Genomic DNA, 21,321 nt, shown 5'->3' on the forward strand with positions numbered 1-21,321 from the left:
TATTCACGTTCATACTCGTAATTTATACCCTTGGCTCTATATTGCCCACGAGAGATACTATTAGGTTGAGTCAAAAGTTCTCGGACAATGTGGTAATGGTGATTTCTAGAGATCGTCACTCAGCAAAGAGCCAACAAAAATGGGTGTGTTAGCTACCGTTTGATAGAGTATAAAAGGCTCTTCAAAGTGTAGGATAACAATTACAAAGAGCCAGTTCCTTTCCTGCCAACATGCCGCGCAATTTCAATCCGTCGTCACACCACCACCGCAACGTCATACTCTTTCTCCATCTATCTGGCCAAGAACCCGTGGATATCGATAGACGTCTGAAGGAAGTTTACAAGGAGCACGCACCCGCTAGAAGTACAGTCTAGAAGTGGCACTCGAAGCTCGCGTCGGGCGACTATTCCATTGAGGATGAAGACCGTTCAGGACACCCGATGGAGTTGGATTTGATCATGCTGCGGAGACAGGTGGAAGCTGTGTTTGGCTTGGGCACATAGTCACTGGGGATGAGAAGTGGATTTCCTATTCTAACATTCACCGACGTGCCCAACGGGTTGGCAAGGGTACGGATGCAGAAGACGTCCCTAAACTCAACGTACACGCAAAAAAAGTTATGTTCTGCATCTGGTGGAGCGTACACGGCGTCAAATACTGGGATCTGCTCTCTCAGGGATGTACAGTGACCGCAGACGTCTACAATGAACAACTTAAGAATTTGAAGACAAATCTCGAAAATGCACGCCCGCAGCAGCGCGAGGTCTACTTACAGCACGACAACGCTCGGTCAAACATTGCAAGAAGGACCAAAGCCAAACTGATGAAATTTGCTTGGACCGTTCTACCACACCCACCGTATTCCCCAGACCTGGCTCCCTCGGATTACCACATTTTTTCCCATCTCCAACGTCATCTGGATGTCAAGACTTCAAAACCCGCGAAGACATCAAAAAGACACTCGAGCAGTTCTTCTAGGAGCAGTCCCCAGCGTTCTGGAGCAAAGGCATCTACGATCTGCCTAAACGTTGGCAGAAAACCATCGATGCCAGTGGGGCATACTTCAAATGATTTACAGTTGTCGTTTAAAAATTGTAAAATAAATAAAAATATTGTCAATTTGTCCGAGAACTTTCGACTCAACCTAATAATACCGAACGTTTCATGATATGCTGCCTTCAAAAGGACACAAGCCCTTCATCCTAGCAAAGCGTACCATGTCTATTTGAGCAAATTATTATATTTCATATTAAAATTTCAACCGTCGGAGCGAAAGCAAAGTAAACATCTGTCTCCCGAACTTTAGTCCCAAAATCTTCGTATGTCTTTTAAAGGCATCACCCGACGAATCTGAGGTGGTACGGATTTCACGTTGAGTATTCGTATACGGGGTCGTAGATTATGGTGAAGAGGGTGATTCCGTTCATTTCTTCCTAATTGCCGTAGAAAACGGCCCGGAAGATACGGCTTCGAGCGTTCCGGCACACTATTTTCTCCAAGGAGTACGATTGGAGCGTGCCAGCCCTGTGCGGCGCGGACCTCAGATTCGTGGGGTGATGCCTTTAAGAATTTAAGATATCTGCAAACTTTGCCATGCATGTCTATAATTTGAGCTTGAAGTTATATTATCGAGTTTGATAATACACGAGGTTGTTAAACAAATTTATTGGCTAACGTGAACTGCTTTCAACTGCTTTGAGCTTGAAGTGTTTATCTGCGCTATTCTTTCCTGAGAAAGGTTAAAGAAATGACGTGTGACGAATCAAAGGCATCTCCCTACGAATAAGGGGTGGTGCGGGATTCAGGTGGAGTATTCGTGTACGGGGTCGTAGATCATGGGGAGGGGGTGATTCCGTTCATTTCTTCCTAACTGCCGTAGAAAACGGCCCGAAAGATACTGCTTCGAGCGTTCCGGCGCGCTATTTTCTACAATGAGTTCGATTGGAGCGCGCCAGCCTTGTGTACGCACCGCATCATCCGGGCCGTTTTTTTTACGGCAATTAGGAAGAAATCGACGGAATCACCTTCGTTTCCATAACCTACGATTCCGTATAGGAACTCTCCACTTGAAATCCCCACCACCCTCAGATTCGTGGGGTGACGCCTATAATGCATAGATTTCTTCCGAAGCTTTATTTTACTCGTCACGTCAAATCATGAGTTGTTACCTAGCAGAATTATTTGGTAAGTTGATCAAATATGAAAGGAAAAGGACTAAGGAGTCCTTTTATTATGCTAACTGCTGCAACCTTTCGCAAAACCTTTTGAAACTCAAACTTTTTCCGATGACATCATCACAATGTAGGTGAAATCACAGCGCGATTGAAAAAAGCTACTAAAAATGTAACTAGAGTAGCAATGGGTCCAATTTGTGTACCAACAAAGTTTCATTATATCTCCCGGTCGAGCAGTCATACAAATTCGCTACATATTTTAGTATTCCTTTTTCAGACATAGTTTTCGTGAACTTCATTATGCAGGCAATTTGAAATTATTCATTTTTACAGAAAATTACATATTGCTGTACTTGATCTGAACAAATATCGCAATGAATAGTTTTTTTTAATTGTCCTGGTTCATTATCGTACTTGAAATCTCCGTTGCTTTAGTGTCTTCAACATTTTTCTTTCTTTAAGTTATACTGTCTTTTCCATTGTCTCCCAAAATTCTTGTATACTGCAGAGCTCTAACTGATCGGCAGTTTCTGCATTTTCTTCTGCTTAACTTCTACTGCAAGAAAAAAGTGCACTTTAAGCACAGCACAAGAACGAAATTAATTATTTTTGTTATGCTTTCATGTTCCCTAAATGTGAATTTCACATTTGGTAAACTTCGTTAGAACTCCTGTGTATAGGTTCTGTTATCTATTCACTCGAATAGTAGTAGATTCATATCCTTCTTCTATTTTAATACTACACTTAGAAAATGTAAATTGTAGGTTATCCGGCATCTGTAAGAAAGACGGAATGCAATTTCAAAGACAATTCAAAAATACACGAAAAGGCATAATTTTGCTTACGATTCCTGTTTTGCTAACAGCTTTACTGTTCACCAACACAGCCCGTCTGTTTTTACGTGAGTTTAGTCAACATATGCTTCTAGTTCCTCAGCTTACACCTGATCCATATATGTGTTCGCCAGTTAGTTGTTGGAAGCAGTAACACTGAAAGCTTTGAAGCTTAGAAGCAACAGGCAGCAGGAAAATTGCTATGAATGACCTCATCTAATAATTAACCTCATCTTCACGCGGTGAGGTTTAGGTAGCACTCTTTATTCACGAGAATCATTGAGAAAGTGACTCCTACATTCTCATTTATTTCTTGGATAGAAGAATACTCTAAAAAACTCATAGTACAACTACTTAGAGAGATCGACAAGAGAATGAAAATCCAACATTCTTTGTTTTGCTAAGTAGTCCCTGCTTTGCTGCTACTACAGCATTAGTAGACAATGCCTAGAAGACGCAGTATGGCACGAAGATTTCAAGGAAGTATCATTCATTCACGAATATTTGGAAGTCACTACGCATTACCACCGCAGCACTATCTAACCACTAACCAGATTCTTCACTTTCCTGCAGGTCCGTGTTCCTTCTCAGCATTATGTGATCGAACACCTTCTCTTTCCATACCAGCGAATTGTCTATACAATTTTTGCATTACTCCGGGTGTAATCGATAACTCTTTCTGACTTGCTGCTGCCGCGATCGGTAACCACAAAGTTTGCAGATTTGTAATATCGAGCCGCAATACGGCTGCGGTCTATCCTGGCTGTTTATGATTTGGAGCTGAAAGTGAAAATGTAGATTTTGATGCAAATAGAATTGGATCTATATTTATCTCATGAAATATTAGATATCTGCATGGAATTCACTGTACAAGATTGTTTCTTTTTCTTGTAATAATAACCGGCATAAAATTGCCCTTCTCAGATCCTCTTGAGAAAGCTCTTCAGCATTCGAAGGAGCGAGCGACTTCTAGGAATTCAAGTGAATCTGTCTGGAAAAGTTCTGAGAGTACGTCTTTATTTATAATTTTTATTTAGACATTAAATCTTGGTTGATGACATGGAAGCCCAAGACGCTTATTAGAACAAATGATTGTAGATAAAAACGCACATATTTCAAGAAATGTAAAGCGAGTTCTTCAGGATTGCACTGTTTCAGGAACAATGACAGTTGGTGGTTTTCTTGACTGTGATTCACATTCTATGTTGTCGTCACTTTCTGACCCAGACGATGTAAATAAAGTCAGGCCAGCTGATATTAAGTCAGTTGGCGCATTGGGTGATTCCATAATGGTATGTTTTGATACTGTTAAATCACCTCTATAAGGTTTTGGAAAGGATAGACAAAACCAAATCGTTGAGGCAGCGCCATAGTCTGTTTTCTTCTGATTAAGACATAGATAGTTTGATAAAAAGAGTAGGAAAGAGAATAAACTTTTCTCCAATTGCTTCGCACTTGCGTTATAAACGATTTCGTTCACTAATGATATTAACTATCACATAATTTCTGCACCATGAGAAGCCCGGACATAACGCCGGTTTTTTGGACTTCTAGTTGTGCTTATGCAACGTTTTGCTTTTACTTGAAATTTTGAAGAAGTGACGATTTTTGCAAAATCCTCTTACGGAGTTAAAGCATTTTTGTTGTCAATAACGGTTCACGTCTTTTTGTAGAAATGGTAGTTTAAAAAAAAAGAAAATTTTTTAGTCTGATAGATATCTGTTCGCTAACTCAGATGCGTGCAAATAGTGCGTGCAAATCTCCGAAGTGTGTACTAAGATGCATTTAGTGCAAGCAGACATCTGAGTACACACTCCGAAGATTTGCACACTTATAAGGAGAAGTTACACAGATATTGAAGATGTTATGTCATTTGGCACATCACCAACCCCAAATCAAGTAGGACAAATACCTAGACAAGGCATGGAATCTTTGGTAACAAGTCTAATGTCCTCACATATCACGCGCCCTTCACCAATTCCACGTCTTGAAGAATTTGCTCCTGTCACCTCCTGATTCGATCAGGAGGTGGCAGAGGCAAATTCTTCAAGACGTGATCGAATCAGGAGGGTGCAGCCTTTCTCGCGGATTGAGTGCAATGCTTGCACCATCGGAAACCTTTGGTAACGAGTCTCCGTTTCGTCACTCTGAACTACAGGACATTATCCACTTGGGATTACTTTAGTCACTCAGTGTTCAGTTCAAGCGGTACACAAATCCTCACAGGCTATGAAACAGTGACGAATGATGGACTCTGTGGTGTATATTGAAATGGTTGGTTGGGCAGTACTACTTTGAAGGACGACAGAATATCGCACATGATTCTATATCTAGTTCATATGACTACACGAAATCAAGTGAACATCACTACAATATTAATAAAGATAAGTATCCTAGGTCAGATTGCACAAACTGCTAACTGCCATTCAAACAATTGTCATGATGCGTATATCTAATTTCTGAAAAGTGTCAGGGAAGGGTGATACAGAGGGATTAGACTGTACATGACATACTAATTAGTTCCCGACAAACTCATTCAGAACTATTGGGCGGTGCTGGATTGTATTATAGCAATAATTCGGCTGACTTCAATTTCTCTCAGCAGCTATTGCATGTGACGAGAACATGTCGTAGATAGAGGATAATTTTGGTGGGGTGTCGGATGATGGATCAAACAAATTGAGGGCCTTTCACATAATCACCTTGACCACCTTGACTCCCATTATTCTTCGAACTGGTGGAACAGGCGGCGGTTCTCCTGTACTGGGCTTAGAATCGCGTGGAACCCAGCCGTTCATGGCTTTGGTCCCACAGTTGTCGTTGAAGCTCATCACGTGTCTGGCCCACCTTACTTTGCTTTCCTTGGCAGACGCGGCGGTTTATCTAATCTTCGATCACTGACGTAGGACAGAACTTCGAATCTCGTCCCTCACTTGCGTAGAGCGAGATACTCCTATGGCGAGCATCGCTATTTTGAATAACCGTTCAGAACACTTTCTTTCTGCTTGCGAGATGTCCAGGTTTCTGAAACATAGGTCAAAATAGGGAGTACTGCGATGTTGAAGAGGTGAGCACGAAGCAGGGTGTTCCTTGTCTTTTGCACTACATCCTCAATGCTCTTGTACGGTCCCCAAGCCGCTCGCTTACTCCTGCCCAGTTCGGGAGTCAGGTCGTTCTTCATGTTTATTTCTCCGACCCAGATAAACGTAGCTGATGCATTCGGATATGTTCGTTCCGTTGAGCGTGAATGGAGCATAAAAAACCCATCCGTTACGCATGAACATCGTCTTTTGCAGGTTCGGCTGAAGACCGACGCATCCACATGTTTCGTCGAATTGGCTGATGCTAGGTGTTATGAGTACAACGTCATTAGCAAAGCGTAAATTGTGTAGCTGCCTCCATCAACCTTCACTCCCATGTCATCTTTCGCTTCCATTCCAGATTTCGCATTGCGCTCTCGAAGGTGAATATTTTAGGTGAGATTGTATCACCTTGTCGTACCCCTCTCTTCACGTCAATGATGATATTCTTGTAGAATAGCAAAATCCGAATGGTCGTGAAGTTACTGTACAACTCTCAAAGTACCTTTATGTACTTAGTAGGGACACCGTGGTTATACAAAGCCTCCATGTCCGCTTGTGTCTCGACTGAGCCAAAGGTCTTCTTTAAGTCAACAAAGGTGAGACATAGCGGCATTTTGTACTCCCGCGATATCTCAATGAGTTTCGAAACAGTGTGAATGTCATCAATCATGCTGAATCCCTTTCGAAACCCTGCTTGCTCTCATGGCTGTCCTTCATCCAAGACTTTTCAATCCTATTAAGGATCACTTGTCAAGAGATTGCAGATGGCGGAAAGTAAGCAGATTGGGCGATAGTTGCCGATTTCATGTAGATCTGCCTTTTTATGGAACATCACAGTCTCGCTGGTCTTCTACTATTTAGAGACCTTACAATCCGTCAGATAACGTGTAAAGAGCCTCCCCAGAGTGTTTATGAGGACTGGCGGAAGGTTTTTCAGATGTTCTGATCTTTATCTATCGGGACCGGGCGCCGTACGATAGCTTACCGATGATAAAATGTCGTACTTCGGACGGAAGAACCTCTGAAATAACTTGTCCGTCTTTCCTCAGATGGTGAGGAGGCAGGTGGACATGGTTGTCGAAGGGATCAGAATAGAAGTCGTGGATTATTTCATCCACTCCCATTCTGGATGCGATGGTAATTCCGTTTGGGTTTGGGAATGCACTCATCCTCGTCTTTCAATTGGTGAATTCTCCACAGGCGTAGCCAAAGTTTTTTTTCCGACCTCTGTAGCTTTAGCCAACACTTCTGCTCTTCTCTCTTTGAGGTCTTTCTTTATCGACTTTCTGCAAAGCTTTGCGAGCTCGGACATGAGTGGTTGGTTGCCTACGGTTCGTGCAGCTCCATGCTGACGTATCAGCTCTAGAGTTTCCGTACACAGAGGTCTCATGGTATTCTGAGAACTGTTAGACTTTCTCGTACGGTCGTGAAGATGTTCTACAAGCCGTTCATATTCGTTGTCGGTTTTGTCTATGACGGTGTCTTCCGAAACGCCAAAAAACGAAGCGAAAAGATTCCAGTTAATGATAGTTCTTTAACTTCGCTCTTTCCGTTCTCCCCGGAAAAACGAGAATCATTCTCGAAGGAGACGATGGTCCGATCCCGTTTAAAACTTTGGCACAACAGCAACATTCGTCAGACAAAACCTTTTACTTCTTTTACTGACGATTGTATGGTAAATTTCAGTATAGTAGGTTTCACCGGATTGCTCTCAGGTCCAACGTACAGAGGAGGTCTTCTGGAATTGCAAGTTCATGGGTGATCTTGGTCGTCATGATGAACTCAGAGAGCCTCTCCCCTTTTCGGGTCCTTCTGTGAAGTTAGATTAGAGGCCGTGGGTCCTTCTGTAAAGTTCTTCAGGCGTTCTTCTGGTGCCAATCTTGGCGTTAAAACCGCCAGCAATGACCATGCAGAAGATATAGTACTCTGTAGAACTGTAGCTTCTCTGTAGAACTTCTTTGGGCCCATATAGGAAGCTTCGGCTTCTCCTTCTTTGTAGCTTGATGTTGGAGCGGGAAAACGAGGATAAGCCCAAGCTAGCGTAGAACCACATCTTCTCATCCGTAACCGTCCGATCAGGGTATTAAGCTGTTCGAAAGAGTCATTGTTCATTGCCGTTCTCGTGTTGATGAGGACACTAACTCCACCAACTTCTCTACTATCGCATGCTCCTAAGAAAAGTTCTCCTCAAGTTTCATATAAGCCGTTCAGTGGGTGGCGTCATCTCTCCTTGATCAGTCAGAGGCTTCGTACTTAAACTTCTTGGCTTACATCACCAGATCTTCAATAGATGTTTCCGATGGAAATGAACGTGCAATGTTTGTACACATGGTTTCTTGTACCCTCTAGTACTTTTCGGTTTTGGCAGCTCGGATGACTTCTGCAACCCCATCCTAATGCTACCTACCAAGCTTTCCTCTGGGATCAGGAATCCACATTTGCTAGTCAATAATTCAAAAATTAAGGTGATTAACGTTGATTGCAACAAAGACTTTTGTCATAGGTCTTCAAGATAGTATTGCTATTATCAAATCTAAACAAAACTGATGATTGTTTTACTTTCTAATTCATTGTTGTTAGGTACCATAGAAATGTTTGAGCGACCACATGCCATATTCTTGATATCCATAGTGCAAAATTTTCGCAATTCAGGAAGCTGCATTCATCGACTATGAGAGGTAGTCTGATCAACTTGCCGTTTTAAAAGCAGCTATCAATAAGTACTAAACTATGAAAAAAGATTTAAACGGGGGGGACTGAGTCTAAATATCTTTGAATTTGCACTTGTCGTTGCATAGGAAATGACACCTGGGCAATGAAAGAGGGCTCGGCTTTGATGTACAGGAGAGGGCCATTAATAGAAGTTCATCTTGGAATAAGAGTTAAATTAGTTGAAATTCATATTCGCTGCTTTGTTCTACCTTTAGATGAAGAAGAAGGAGCTAGAAGCAAAGATGTAGAAAAGAATAGAAGTAGTAAATACAAAGGTAAATAAACTCACTTTCAAGGCAATTCGATATGGATGAGAGCTCGTTGCTGAGCTGAGACATACTCGTTTAGGAAAAATGTGGCTATCCATGCTTGTCAGCGCTTCATAAATTGTAACCTAATTTGTCAGGGAGGATAAAAATATGCAGTTGACGCATCGGCTAGCACTCGAAAGTCATTGTTGTTAATATGCTTCACGGTGAATTTACGTTAGAGGAATCATCCAAATCTGCTTCAAAAATCCATGCAAACCTTTCATTACTGCACATAGCAAAACGTTTGATTCGCATGCAAACATAGATAATCCTAGCAACATAGACTACGGCATGTATGACCTTATCACTTTCCTTAAGTTTACACCAGATAAGTTTCTGCAAAATTATTCAAACAGATTGTAGGAGATTCTGGAGGCAGTAGTACTGGTCTCTTGCTAGCAAGCCTAAGCTCTCTCTCACCATGAATGCATTTATGATTCTTATACTTAAAGAACTAATCTTCTACTTCATCCAATCAGATATACGGACTTATTAATTACACAAGTACGAAAAAGCTTGTTATATAGCCTTTCTATGTGGCCAACATAAAGCCAACAACTTCCTTATATTCTAAATGCTTCTGTACACAAAATAGCAGTTAGCAGTAGCAGCGACTGCGCTACATCTGCCCTCTACAGAGTTAAAAAAAATACTGTCAACGTTATTTTCAAACTCTTAAGAAATAATGAACGTATTACATACAAACACTACACCAATGCTACAACTTCACGATATGCCTTCTCACCGTATTAAGGCTGTACGAAATTACATTTTCTACATCGCCACATTTTTCCTAAACGAGCACTCGTCCATATTGGAGAACTTTAAAAGTGGGTTCATTCACCTATTCTATTCTCCATTAACAGAAAGTGTATCCACTTCAAATTTCATCAACTTCTTTCTGGCACACGTTCTCCAATATAACAATTAGAAAAGAATTTGAAGATAAGAGGCATAGACATGGTTTTCTTCCTCGAAATCGCGTATGAAGAACGTTTTCAGATAGGATACAACTCGAAGAACTTCGAATACGAAATCGACGGCATATTCATGGGCAATTCTTTCATCACTGGAGCAGATCAAACGCTTGAAGAGCATGCTACAATAGCAAGTAACAATATTCTATAACATTATTGCTGTTATTAACAAAGAAATGCAATTGCTTTGGTTGAGAGCCTATTTTTCGCTCCAAAATAAATTGAAAAGGCGATTTTCACTCAGGAAAAATGACTAGATTTTCTCCATGTGCGACCTTCGATAAACCTCGGCAAGTTGATGTTTCAATAATTGTTTTCTTTAATTGAGCCGGACACGAGGTTGTTACAATCTTTTATTCCTGGCTAATGTTTAGGCAACATCGCCTTTTTCAGAGCCTGAAAGGGTGAAAACGAACGTGATTAATCCGATTAAACGTCTCATCCGCCCAACAAGGAAAGTCTTACGTTTACTGTTGGGCCTCATAGCTGTCAATAGAAGATAACATCGTACTTTAGGATCAGCTGACTATCCTGCCACTGCTAGATACCTGCTGCTAGATTGTGAGGTGACCAGCACCAGCAGCAGCATCAAATGTCATCCTTAAATAGGGCGCGAGTTCCTGCGTAATACAGAGACATTCCTCCTTGTGATTCATCTTTGGGCCCTTGGAGTGGATCCAAAAAGCCTCCAGAGCCTTGCGCGCCGCAATACTAGGTTCGCGCGCCAAAATAGTGATCTTGACTTCAAAATCTTCTCCGTTATGACGCCGAACCCTATGACCACCTAATGCAGTGGAGTCACATGATTTCTTTTTGCCGTATGTTCTTTGATTCGAATTGTGGTCTAGCTGTTTCTCCTATGTATTCGTCACCACACTGCACACAGGAAATCACATAAACAACACATGAACTCACGCAATCACCCTCTTTGTTATCCGGGCATATTTTGCACTCCGGTGCAGTGCAAATACGATCATATAGGTGATTCCGAATGAGAATTTGCTTAAGGTTACTAAGGAGAGCTCCACGATGGCAATAGATTCTTCAAGTTTAGCTTTCCTTAGACACCGCCGGATGGCAGCGCTAACCTCATCGGAAATAAACGGTTCACAAAATGGTACTTTCTCCATACCAGATTTGTTTCGAGTCAGTCCTCTTTTTCTGATAGGCCGCATAGGTGTGTAGCCGTTACTGACCGCCCTGACCGCCGACTTTTCCTAGTAAGCTCGATGGATTCTCGTCTTTCGATAAAAGATTAGATTTTCGATGAAAGCACAAACTTAACTGATAGTAAGATCATTGCCATTGTCAACTGCACAACTATTCGATGTGGCTGCTAAAAAAGAGCGGAGCTGGCTGTCGAATATCTTTGTCGAATATCAAAAATACTGCTATTGAGTGCGGTAGTTTCTAAATTTTGTTTTCCACAGATTCTGCTTAAGAGGTGGTCGTACGGTCCAGTGAAGACTATAAAGCAGATGTCCACGATTATTTGTTGGAACGGTTTACTCATACTCAAATATTCTTTCCTTTGGGTAATGCGGCTGGTCCCTCGATTCGATCGTTGAGTAGAATTCTCAGTTACCTTTTAGTTATTTGGAATGGGACATCGTCATTTCGTAGAGCCCGCGCTGATTTTTCGACGTTCTTATACAAATCATTAAAAAAATCATGTGTATTTGGTAGAGTCATACTTCGTTTTTCAAGTCCCCTATAATAGTTTTATTGTGCATTATCCAGTCTTTCTAGCATATGGAAGTGAAACATAATGGCCGGCATCTTCTGTTTCTAATATATGATTAGTATCGAAACAGTTAGAGTGTGTCGCAGTGGTAAATGATTTTGCTGTAACTGCGCAGTCGATGCCTAAGAAGTGCCCTACCAAACTCCTCTAGAAGGATAAAAGCACCGATTTGATACATCGGCTAACTCTCGCAAGTCATTTTAGATGCCGTTTAAGCGTTCGTGAGGCGTCTTTTGGAAAGCCTCCGGGCTCGCATGATAATTGTTCTTCTGATGTCCCTTCCTCTTGAGGTAAATAATCCTGCTTACATCCATCTATGCAAAGAGCTTGTACATAACAGAAAAAAGAAGAACGAGGTGTGAGAGCCAGCCAGTGCCCCGACAAATACTTGTAACATGTCTTTCAGATGCTTCACTAGTAACTCTAGTAAGCAAGTTTCGTTCGGTCCCTCTCAAACAAAATGACATGTGTATCTCCTTTGTAGAAATTTTTTTCCACTGTTCCTTCAGTTTAACGATGAGAATGCAAGCAAATACGGTTGCCAAAGAAACTGGTTGGTTGGTTTTACTTGAACGGGCTGGTGAGGAGACATCATTAACCTTCGACTGCTTGCTCATGAACGCAAGATGTGGGACGGGACGGGTGGCGTGCTGCAAGTGAAATGGTCCAAAAACATCGGCGTCTTCCACGCCGTATTTTACCAAGATTAGCGAAAGATTAGCGAAGCTATCTGTCGCTGTCGAACCAGATCAAAATCGTATATGCCGCCTTTAAGCTAACTAGCACTCTTCTTTACTTCAAGTCCTTATTTATCAGTGTAGCTCAGAGTTTCGTTAGTTAAGGGGCGAGTTTGCGGATTCCGCAGATCTGGTAGTTGATCAGTGCGACCTATCAACTCAGTAACAGTGCTTCTCTGTTGTTTTGGAGTTTTCGCCCAGATAAAAGGATAAAGGACAAAGCTACTGGCGTATCAATTCACTTGGGAGGCGCCAACCCGTCTTGCTGCAATTCGTGATCGTTGGGGTTTCGGAACGCGTTTTGGCCGATACAATGACTTACTATGGTCAGCGATGTGAGTGTTTTTTTTTCCTCCCAGACAAGTCTGGTGCCACTTTATTGACTCCGGAGGGATGAAGAGCTTGGTTTGCACTGGGATGGTTTCGACTGGTGTCCGACTGCGTCGCATCCACCTCTGCGCCCAGATATTTTCTCAAAATGTTCAATGGAATTATTCTTCGTCATTGTTCTTCGTCATCTCCGTCCAATGCAACGTGATTGCAAGGGTAAGCTCACAATCTAAAAAGATCCAGTTCATGATTACCTAAGAAAAATGTCTTATGAGTATTGCTGTTCTATCCCCGTTTTGCAGGAAGAAAAACCTTCTGTTGAGAAATGAAATGGCGTGACTCAGATAGTTGTTTTTTGTTGTGTTGGTTTTTGTGATTGTTTCTATGAGGACACCGATCTCACCAACTCTTCTGTCATCATACTCGAAAACAGCTCTGCAGCTACACCAAGAAGGAAATCTCTTCCTTTAGATTGAAAGAGCTTCAAAGAGTCCAAAGAGTGTTGTCGTCCGATTCCAATTGGCATTCATTATAAGAGTACGGACTGTTGAGTTTATTTACTGGAAGCGTCTCCGAAATTTGATCGGTCTTCTTTTTGCTTTCTTTTGCCTTAATCTTAGTCCTTTATACGACTTCAAGTGTAACCAAACTTATCGATGTTGGGGCTTCTTTTTCTGTCTCCTCGTTTTTTGATTTGCAGCAATCCCGGATAAATATCCTGTTACACTTAGACATTTTGCGGAAGTTCAATCCAAATCTGAAAGGACTGTCACACACTGTGCCCCGTGAAATACACGGCTTCAATGTCGCCCTCAGTGGATCAAATAGTAGTCAGATGCCTGATCAAGCAACAGCGCTAATTGAAGAATATCAAAAGCAAGGGGTAAGGCTAATTTTCACGGTTTCAGTTGTCGTAACGATTTCCGCTCAGAATCAGAACTCTTGGTCACTGAAGCACTTTCTTATGCTGATATCCACGTACGTTCATCAGCGAAGTAATTGACTGTGAACTGTTAGAGAGCTCAAAGGATCCGGTTTTAAATGCATTTAAAACGCACATATTTGCTGTAATATTTCAGTTTGATTTCATTATCAACAGTTAGATGATTACTGTAAAGAAAAATCGTTAACTTTTTGTGAATATTTTTTGTTGTAGGAGGACTATTTCAAGTCGTGGAAGCTGATTTTCATTTTTGTTGGCAACAATGATCTTGGAAATACGCTTTGTCTACAAACCTTTAGATTCGTGAGTGATAAGATTAAATTACGTTTAGCGATTACGTTTAGTGGCGTGGCCCGCTTTTCTGGTTAGATGACGCCATTTCACGCAGTCGTATGTGTCGTTAGGTGCCAGCCAGAGCTGCAAGCTTCAAGTAAGTGTGGGTAGTGTCAACCGAGCATTGATTTGCCCGTCCTCTTCGGGCACATCTGAGTCTCTGCCGGTTTAATGGTGGGTCTAGTTGTGACACCATAGGACGTGACCATACAAGTTTTCAGTTTTCATCTTCTCGGCGTTGGGGGGCTACGCTTGCCTCTGTCGGCTATCGTCCTGCCGTCGGAAAATCCGTCTCTATCTTTTGATTGAGCTACTACTGTAAATTTATACCTGTAGCGGTCCTATCTCCTAGACCTATGCGGTCGGGGAACATCCAAACCTAGGTTGGAAAATCTACAATTTTCTCAACTAGGTTCCAAAAAAAAAAAAACTTCAAATGAGAGAAGCACCAAATTTTCCACAAAGACAAGAAAAATCTGCCTCCACAACCTTCAAGTTTGTACCATGTTGACGTTTCTGTGAACGTCGTTATTCAACAACTTAACGACAACAATGCTTACTCTGCACCAAGTTCACTTGCATTTCCAGTTGAAAATGTCTCTTTTCCACATAGTGATGACGTCGAATTTTTTGGTGATAGCATGACAAATCAGCTTTGCTAGGTGGGAAATATGACCATGAAACTTCTACTTATTTACTGGCTTTTATTTATTTTTTAATGGCTGAAGCCAAAAATCTAACTTCTGCTGGGGATTGATCCCTAGCTGTTTTGAAAAACAACAACTTTCATTTAAAATGCATCAAATTTCTTCAATCACTCGATGGTTTGTTCTCAAACTGGCTGCAAGCAGTTGATTTTGCACGATTTGAGCCAGCGAAGTGACATCGACGTCATCAAGCATAGTTTGGAGCAGCAAAAAAGTCATAACACGCCCATCATCTTGACTGTTAGTAAAGAGCACATTTGTTCTATTACCAGAAGTATAAAAAATATTCTCAAAACTATTTTTGACTTATGTGCCCTCTAGTTTAGCTGTGCTATTCTCTCTATACAAGAATAAGGGTCTCCTTAGTCATTTATTCAAATACCACGGCATTTCATATTAAGGACAAAGGTCGGATGCGTCCCTTACGATCCCCTCTTGCGAACCTTCTGTTGCGAAAATCGTTTGATCCTTGACCTGGGTTTGCTGCCTCAGTTCATTTTTGAAGTTGCCAGGATGACTTCGCTGGCTTAGAACAGCATAGAGAGTAGGTGCAAACTGCAGAAAGTCTCCAAAAAACTCATGATGAGCACTAATGCAAGTCAGCGAAATTCGAAAGTCGTGCCCACCGTCGTTCGCACTGATTCCAGCTTAGAGGACTACACGATTAACTTCCCTGGGACAGCATGTTATCGTAAAGCGTAGCAGATGCGGGGTGCGTTCGAGTGATTTCTTCAAGTGGAGAAATGCGAAATGCAACAATCTGGAGCTTTTTAAAATGCTGCTTATCAGTAAGAAACCTTAGAGGCTCATCGATGGCCTCATCGTTGCGGCCGCGTCTCTTGACGAAACAGCACTCAGTGGTGTGCAAAGGGAAATGAAATTTGAATTGGCCGAAATTCGAATCGTCGCTATTCGTTGTCAGCCCACGAAACTGTCAATTTACATGAATCCGATCGGGCTTCCACAGCGGTGCCGCCAGATCATCTGAACCTGTCTTCTCCGTTGTTGCTCTGTGGCCGATTCTGTTTCGGCTGCGGTTATCTGCTGAACTGCAACCAATATAGGCGTAACTAGGATAATTGATGGATGGAGAATCTTTCTACTGAGATGCTCTCGGATTATCTGCGCCATCGCGTCAGCACCTTCTTTTGGTTCAGCTGAAGGGTTCCGATTCCACTATTGAGGAGGCATAATATTATAGGAGTCTCTGACAACCTCGGTCTGGCTGCTTTGATTACTATTGGTAGATAAGACGTTCAGCATCGCCATCGGCACCTAATGCGGAGAAGTCTGTAAGGGGGATGTCGAACCTCTTATGGACATCATTGTGATGAGCAACTTTCGTTGCAACCACTTTTGCCTTCCTTTTCGTTCTCGTGAAGTTGTGCTTTCCGCCATCTTACTGTTAGAAAGGCATTATTAGGAGCTTCTACTCATGGACCTTTGCCTTTGTTTTCACTCAGCATAGCAGTTTCTATTTCCCGACTGCGTTGTAAAAGCTTCGAAAAAATGGCCTTTACGTCGGTGACAAGATTGCGATGTCCTTGCAGCACCATAGAGTCAATTCGCATCCTAGCGCGATCATTCTAGAAGATTTCCCGGCAGGACTGCCTCTTTGGAAACTTCGTGTTGTGATGAAGAAGTTGTACGAACCGATAAAACCCAAAATGCATTGCATCTTGAGTCCCGGTTGCGATTTTATTTTCTAAAAATCAAACGCGATCATTTGTGATATTTTATATTTGCAATCTTGAAAGATTCAGGTTAAAGCAAAAGTTCTGGCGACAGGGAATGATGAAAGTTTGTAGATGTTCACACCGAATACGTCATACTCCAAGTTATTAGACTTACGGAACATGAGAAGTCTAGAAGATCTCTATTGGATTAAATTTATTTTCTTTACAGAAAAACCAATTATTTCTCGGAAACCAGCGATATCCGACAACAAAGGAGGATTATAAGAGTTATCTTGAAGAATCGATAACCATTCTGAGAAAACTACCAAAAACAATAATAGCATTAATTCCTATGTGGGATCCCCACCTTGCAATGGAGGCAGAATTTCTAATAGCTAAGTATGTTGCTATCAATCTTTCAAGATACTTTTTTTACAAGAGCATGTGTTCCGTGATCGCACAGTTGAAGGCAGTGTATCACGAAGTGCACGATGGAGTCTCAGTGGGCAAATGCTGTAACGGTGCTTAATTCACCCTAATTGCTCTGAAAGGCATATATTCCTACGAGGTGCCTAAGTACGCAAATTTGAACACGCTCCGGTTCTCCCAGCTGCTTATTCGTAGGTTTCATTCTTTGAATAAGCTGTTGAGAAGACCTCATTGATTTTCGGCTACTCGTTCGTGGATGAGGAATGAGTGTAAGAGTGGCTAAACCTAACGTACCTCGAACTAGGACCGTCTCTCACACAAGGACCGTCTTTTTCAGGACGCTTAGGAGGAATTGAGCAGGGATGCGTTAACACTTGTAATTCACACACCAAATTCTACATTTGTCCAATGTCGCCAATTTCGTGATATGCTGCCCCTGACATGGTGATCTACTTGGGATTCAGGCAAAACGCAGTATGCTGGACAGACAAAGTAAATGCGAGACTCCGCAAGGAAATATCTCGTCAGTACGCTGAAGTAAAAACAAGCTATTTCTTTTCCTAGACCATCTTTGCTATAGGTGTAATTCCTTCTCACAGGTTGCGTATGAAATCCAAAACGAAAGAAAATTTGATTCAAAGAATTTCACAGTTGTTGTTCAAGGGTTCATGGACAAACTTCTGGAACCAGTAAAGGAAGTTAGTATTTGTATTTGTTTCTTATACTTCCACCCACACAGATGTCCAATAGAAGTCTGGTTATGTTTCTTTTATATTCTTTAACTTTTTTACATCGATGTTAATTTTTCAACTTTTCGATGTAAAACTGATGAAAAGGGTGTTTTTTTGCCACAACTCTTTAAGAGAAATTTTAAAGTTTTTCCAATCAGCATTTGAACTATTGACCATCTACAGCAACAATCACAGACGATTTCATCGGATTTTTTGCAGTTGAGTTTTTAGCAGGAACCGTCCACTTGTCAGTTAATTTCACTCGACGGAAGTCCGATGACAAAATGTTTCTTGTTGTACACGTTGTCATTTTTGCCACACTCGTATTCGGATCAACACCTTGAGAAGGAGCGCTCAGCGTGCAACGGAGAGAGTTTCATATTAAAACCGCTCCAGATTCCATGCACTGAGTTCTTGTCGTTGAAATTATTTGCAAAACATTATTTTTAAAACTGCACTCCTGTTGCGATAGGGAAATGTTCCAATTTCATGAAAATAAAAGTAACGTGTATCACCAACCCATGAAAAATGTGCTCTCTTTAACTTGCCTTTTGAGACTCTAAAGACACTAAGACTTGAGACTGCCGGGAAAATGTGCTTTTTTGCTTAATTGAGAGTAAATAACTAGGGCTGTAGGTTTGAAGGCTTTTTTCGCCACCTTATAAGAGGTATAAATAAAATATTTGATCTCTTCTGCAAATGTATGCCTGTATGTCACAGTACAGAAAAGTGGTGAATACAACAAAAATTTCTACGCTCATGACTTATTTCACCTGAGCAAATATGGAAATGCTGTAATGGCTCTGCACTTGTGGAATTGCCTGCTGGAGCCTGTTGGAAAGAAAAATCAGAGAGCAGATCTCAGCAATGATTATTACGCTTTACAGTGCCCTAAGCAGGTAACTATCTAGTACGTTAGGCTCTGTTCGCCCGATGGCAACCATGAATTGTTTTCAGCCTCAGCCTTACATCAGAACACTCGGTAACAGTTAAATGAAGAATGCACACAAAGCTTGTTTTCATTTTAGAAACAGCTTTCTATCTGGATCTTGTAAACTCTCATTAATAAAGATTCCGGCATTCAGCGGTTGAAACATTTTTCGTGAAATAAATGCTTACGAAATTGTTTTTCTCATACCTTTATGAAAATCTGAGAGAATTTCAGATCTGCTAGAAAAGCAGGCCACGAAGAAGTGGCTGGTCATGTGATGCAAATATGTTCCTGTTTACGAGCAGCTAGGTTCCCCACAAGATTTCTGTTCCTTTAGATTGTTGCGATCCTAGAGCAGTGGATCCAGAGATAAATAGATCCTCTTCCCGACCAGCTCCTGGACACTGTTCTGTTTGATGGACACTCTTGTCTCTTTAACGGTAGTTGTTACTCCTATCTAACAGTTTATTCTCTTTTTTTAATACGAAATTACTCCATACCTTTATAGTAGATATAAGACCTTCCAATTAAAACGTCTTTCCAAAAATCTCCAACCTCTCTTCTTGAAACCTCACCACTTCTTATGGTTTCCTGCTTTGCTACCGAGATTTTGGCGAAACTTAATTTGGCGTGATGTTTCGACAAACTCATATTTATCAAATGTCTGGAAATGGCTCAAGGTATTTGATATTCATCGACGTCCCATCAAATTCCTCCACTCTTCTTGCCAAGCCTCAATTTCGTTCCAGCTATACTACACGTAGCAAGAAAACAAACACTTTCACTTGTCTGTTAACCACCAGCCTCGTTGGTGGTTAACAGACAAGTGAGAGTGTTTGTTTTCTTGCTATGTATAGTATAGCGTTCCCAGATTCCCAGAAAATGCAAACAATACAACACCGCTACTAACTTCTGTCAAAACTCTGCGCCGACGGATTAACCCGTCGCAAACTGTCGGAATTCAAGGAATTGGGCAAAATGAAATTTTGAAAATGCCATTCAAAAGCAAATGGGATGCTGATTTCAAACATACTTCAGCAATTTAGTTTTGACAAATGTGTGGACTGAAAACAAGCAAAGTTTCCCCAAGCTTCGTTAATTGCTTTCACACCTCTGCAATCCTGCCATTGTCACATATCCGTGGAAGGAAGATGTGTTTATAGGATTTGCCCTAATTTCTCAAAATTAGACAAAGTGCTCATTATATTCGTAAACAGTAAGTTATTAAAAGCGTCTTGGTACTCCACATCGTATGTGGGTTCGAAATCCCGATGCTCTCCCGAAATTAGCGAAAATGCTATATTGAATGTTAATAAAAAGGCATACATTCCTAGCTGTGAAAAGTCTCCTTAGAAATTTTTCAGCAAACAATTTGTACTTGACAATAGTTTATATTGTAAGTTTCTAGCTTTGAAAATGTCTAGTATTTCCAGTGTCAAACTTACAACATTACTCTATTTCGTTATTTGGTCCAATTATTGAGCAGCTGTCAACGGCTTAGAATTAACGCTTAGATCTCGCGATTTGGTACTTGCATAGAACTCTTATTTCTTTACGAGAAGTGAATTAGGGGCTAACATTGAATGACAGCTGATCATGGTTTTCGAGTGATCAAATTGGGGAAATTTTCGTCTGTTTTCACAAAACAGAACTTTTTGCAGCCTTTATGAATTCCTTCAGTACCTCAAGTAGCCAGTTCTTCTCACAAAAAGACGCTCTTTCGAATGATGCTGAAATCACTTTTATTTACAAACTTCAAAATTTCAACATTGACTCCGCCCTCTTATAGAGCAGGCGATATTCTATAGCTGGAATGGTTATCGCGGCACAGGCATGATGCCAGGCATTTCACACCTTCGAATTCGAAAAATCCGTCGCAAACCGTCGGAATTAAAGGGACTGGGCAAAATGAAATTTGCGACGGATTTTGGGACACAAGTTAGTAGCGGTGTTGTATATTTCAAAGTGTAAGTTTCTAGCTCTGAAAATGTCCGTTTTTTCAATATCTTCAACTTTACCCTATTTTTAAATTTTAATTTTAACACATTGGGCGACTAATCTGGCTGTTCGGCTTACAATGAACGCTTAACCCTCGCGATTCGGCACTTGCGTTGGACTTTCTTTTCTTTACAGGACGTGGTTTAGGCGTTTGCATTGGATGACAGCTGTTCGTAGTTTTCGAGTAATCAGATTGGAGAGAATTTTGACTGTTTTCACAAAAACGAGATTTTAGCAGCCACTGTGGATTTTTTCCGTTCTTGAAATAACCCGTTTTTCTTGAGAGACGCACGCTTTCTTGAGAGAAGCACGCTTTTCCGAATGACGTTAAATTTACTTTGATTTACAAACTTCAAAATTTTAATATTGATCCCGCCCAGTCATGTAAGAAGCAGTATTATATGGCTGGAATGGTTGCCGAGACATGGATCGCCAGACACCTCACAACTCCATTGGGCGACTAATCTGGCGATTCAGCGACACGGAGACACCATTATATTTAAATATAAATGAACCGTAACGACAATTCTACACAGTTCTTACCCATCAGAACTATACAGCTTCTTCAGTTTCACAAGCATTCGAAAAGAAGTACAAACAAATAGTACAAATTTTCCAAAAGGAAGGCAAACGAAGGAGGAATTAAGAAACACTAACAAACAAATGGAACGA

General features: G+C 41.2%; 6 protein-coding genes across 7 annotated transcripts; 2 read left to right on the plus strand and 4 right to left on the minus strand.

Moving 5' to 3' along the window:
* Positions 1-4,170: 4,170 nt before the first annotated feature.
* RB195_014251 (uncharacterized protein) lies at positions 4,171-6,390 on the plus strand (the record flags this gene model as incomplete). The annotated part of the gene is made up of 2 exons (XM_064204429.1): positions 4,171-4,299; positions 6,304-6,390. The coding sequence occupies 2 exons, from the start codon at positions 4,171-4,173 to the stop codon at positions 6,388-6,390; spliced, it is 216 nt and encodes a 71-aa protein (XP_064060310.1).
* Positions 5,902-6,760, minus strand: RB195_014252 (uncharacterized protein; the record flags this gene model as incomplete). Its single annotated transcript, XM_064204430.1, has 3 exons — positions 5,902-6,031; positions 6,155-6,309; positions 6,593-6,760. 3 exons carry the CDS (start codon positions 6,758-6,760, stop codon positions 5,902-5,904), a joined length of 453 nt encoding a protein of 150 aa, XP_064060311.1.
* Positions 6,761-7,255: 495 nt separating this feature from the next.
* RB195_014253 (uncharacterized protein) lies at positions 7,256-7,480 on the minus strand (the record flags this gene model as incomplete). The annotated part of the gene is made up of 1 exon (XM_064204431.1): positions 7,256-7,480. One exon carries the CDS (start codon positions 7,478-7,480, stop codon positions 7,256-7,258), a length of 225 nt encoding a protein of 74 aa, XP_064060312.1.
* Positions 7,481-7,872: 392 nt separating this feature from the next.
* On the minus strand, positions 7,873-8,202 carry RB195_014254 (uncharacterized protein; the record flags this gene model as incomplete). Its single annotated transcript, XM_064204432.1, has 1 exon — positions 7,873-8,202. One exon carries the CDS (start codon positions 8,200-8,202, stop codon positions 7,873-7,875), a length of 330 nt encoding a protein of 109 aa, XP_064060313.1.
* Positions 8,203-13,056: 4,854 nt separating this feature from the next.
* Positions 13,057-18,713, plus strand: RB195_014255 (uncharacterized protein; the record flags this gene model as incomplete). Of its 2 annotated transcripts, XM_064204433.1 has the most annotated exons (8): positions 13,057-13,117; positions 13,633-13,784; positions 14,058-14,147; positions 16,790-16,959; positions 17,454-17,526; positions 17,589-17,687; positions 18,446-18,619; positions 18,678-18,713. In XM_064204433.1, 8 exons carry the CDS (start codon positions 13,057-13,059, stop codon positions 18,711-18,713), a joined length of 855 nt encoding a protein of 284 aa, XP_064060314.1. The 2 variants fall into 2 exon arrangements, with proteins under 2 accessions (XP_064060314.1, XP_064060315.1); XM_064204434.1 differs by lacking the exons at positions 13,057-13,117; positions 13,633-13,784; positions 14,058-14,147 and having other exon boundaries at positions 16,913-16,959.
* Positions 18,714-19,000: 287 nt separating this feature from the next.
* RB195_014256 (uncharacterized protein) lies at positions 19,001-21,230 on the minus strand (the record flags this gene model as incomplete). The annotated part of the gene is made up of 3 exons (XM_064204435.1): positions 19,001-19,083; positions 19,152-19,315; positions 21,193-21,230. 3 exons carry the CDS (start codon positions 21,228-21,230, stop codon positions 19,001-19,003), a joined length of 285 nt encoding a protein of 94 aa, XP_064060316.1.
* Positions 21,231-21,321: the final 91 nt, after the last annotated feature.

This window comes from Necator americanus, chromosome V, assembly GCF_031761385.1.
Source record: "Necator americanus strain Aroian chromosome V, whole genome shotgun sequence".
Classification (NCBI taxonomy): Eukaryota; Metazoa; Nematoda; class Chromadorea; order Rhabditida; family Ancylostomatidae; genus Necator; species Necator americanus.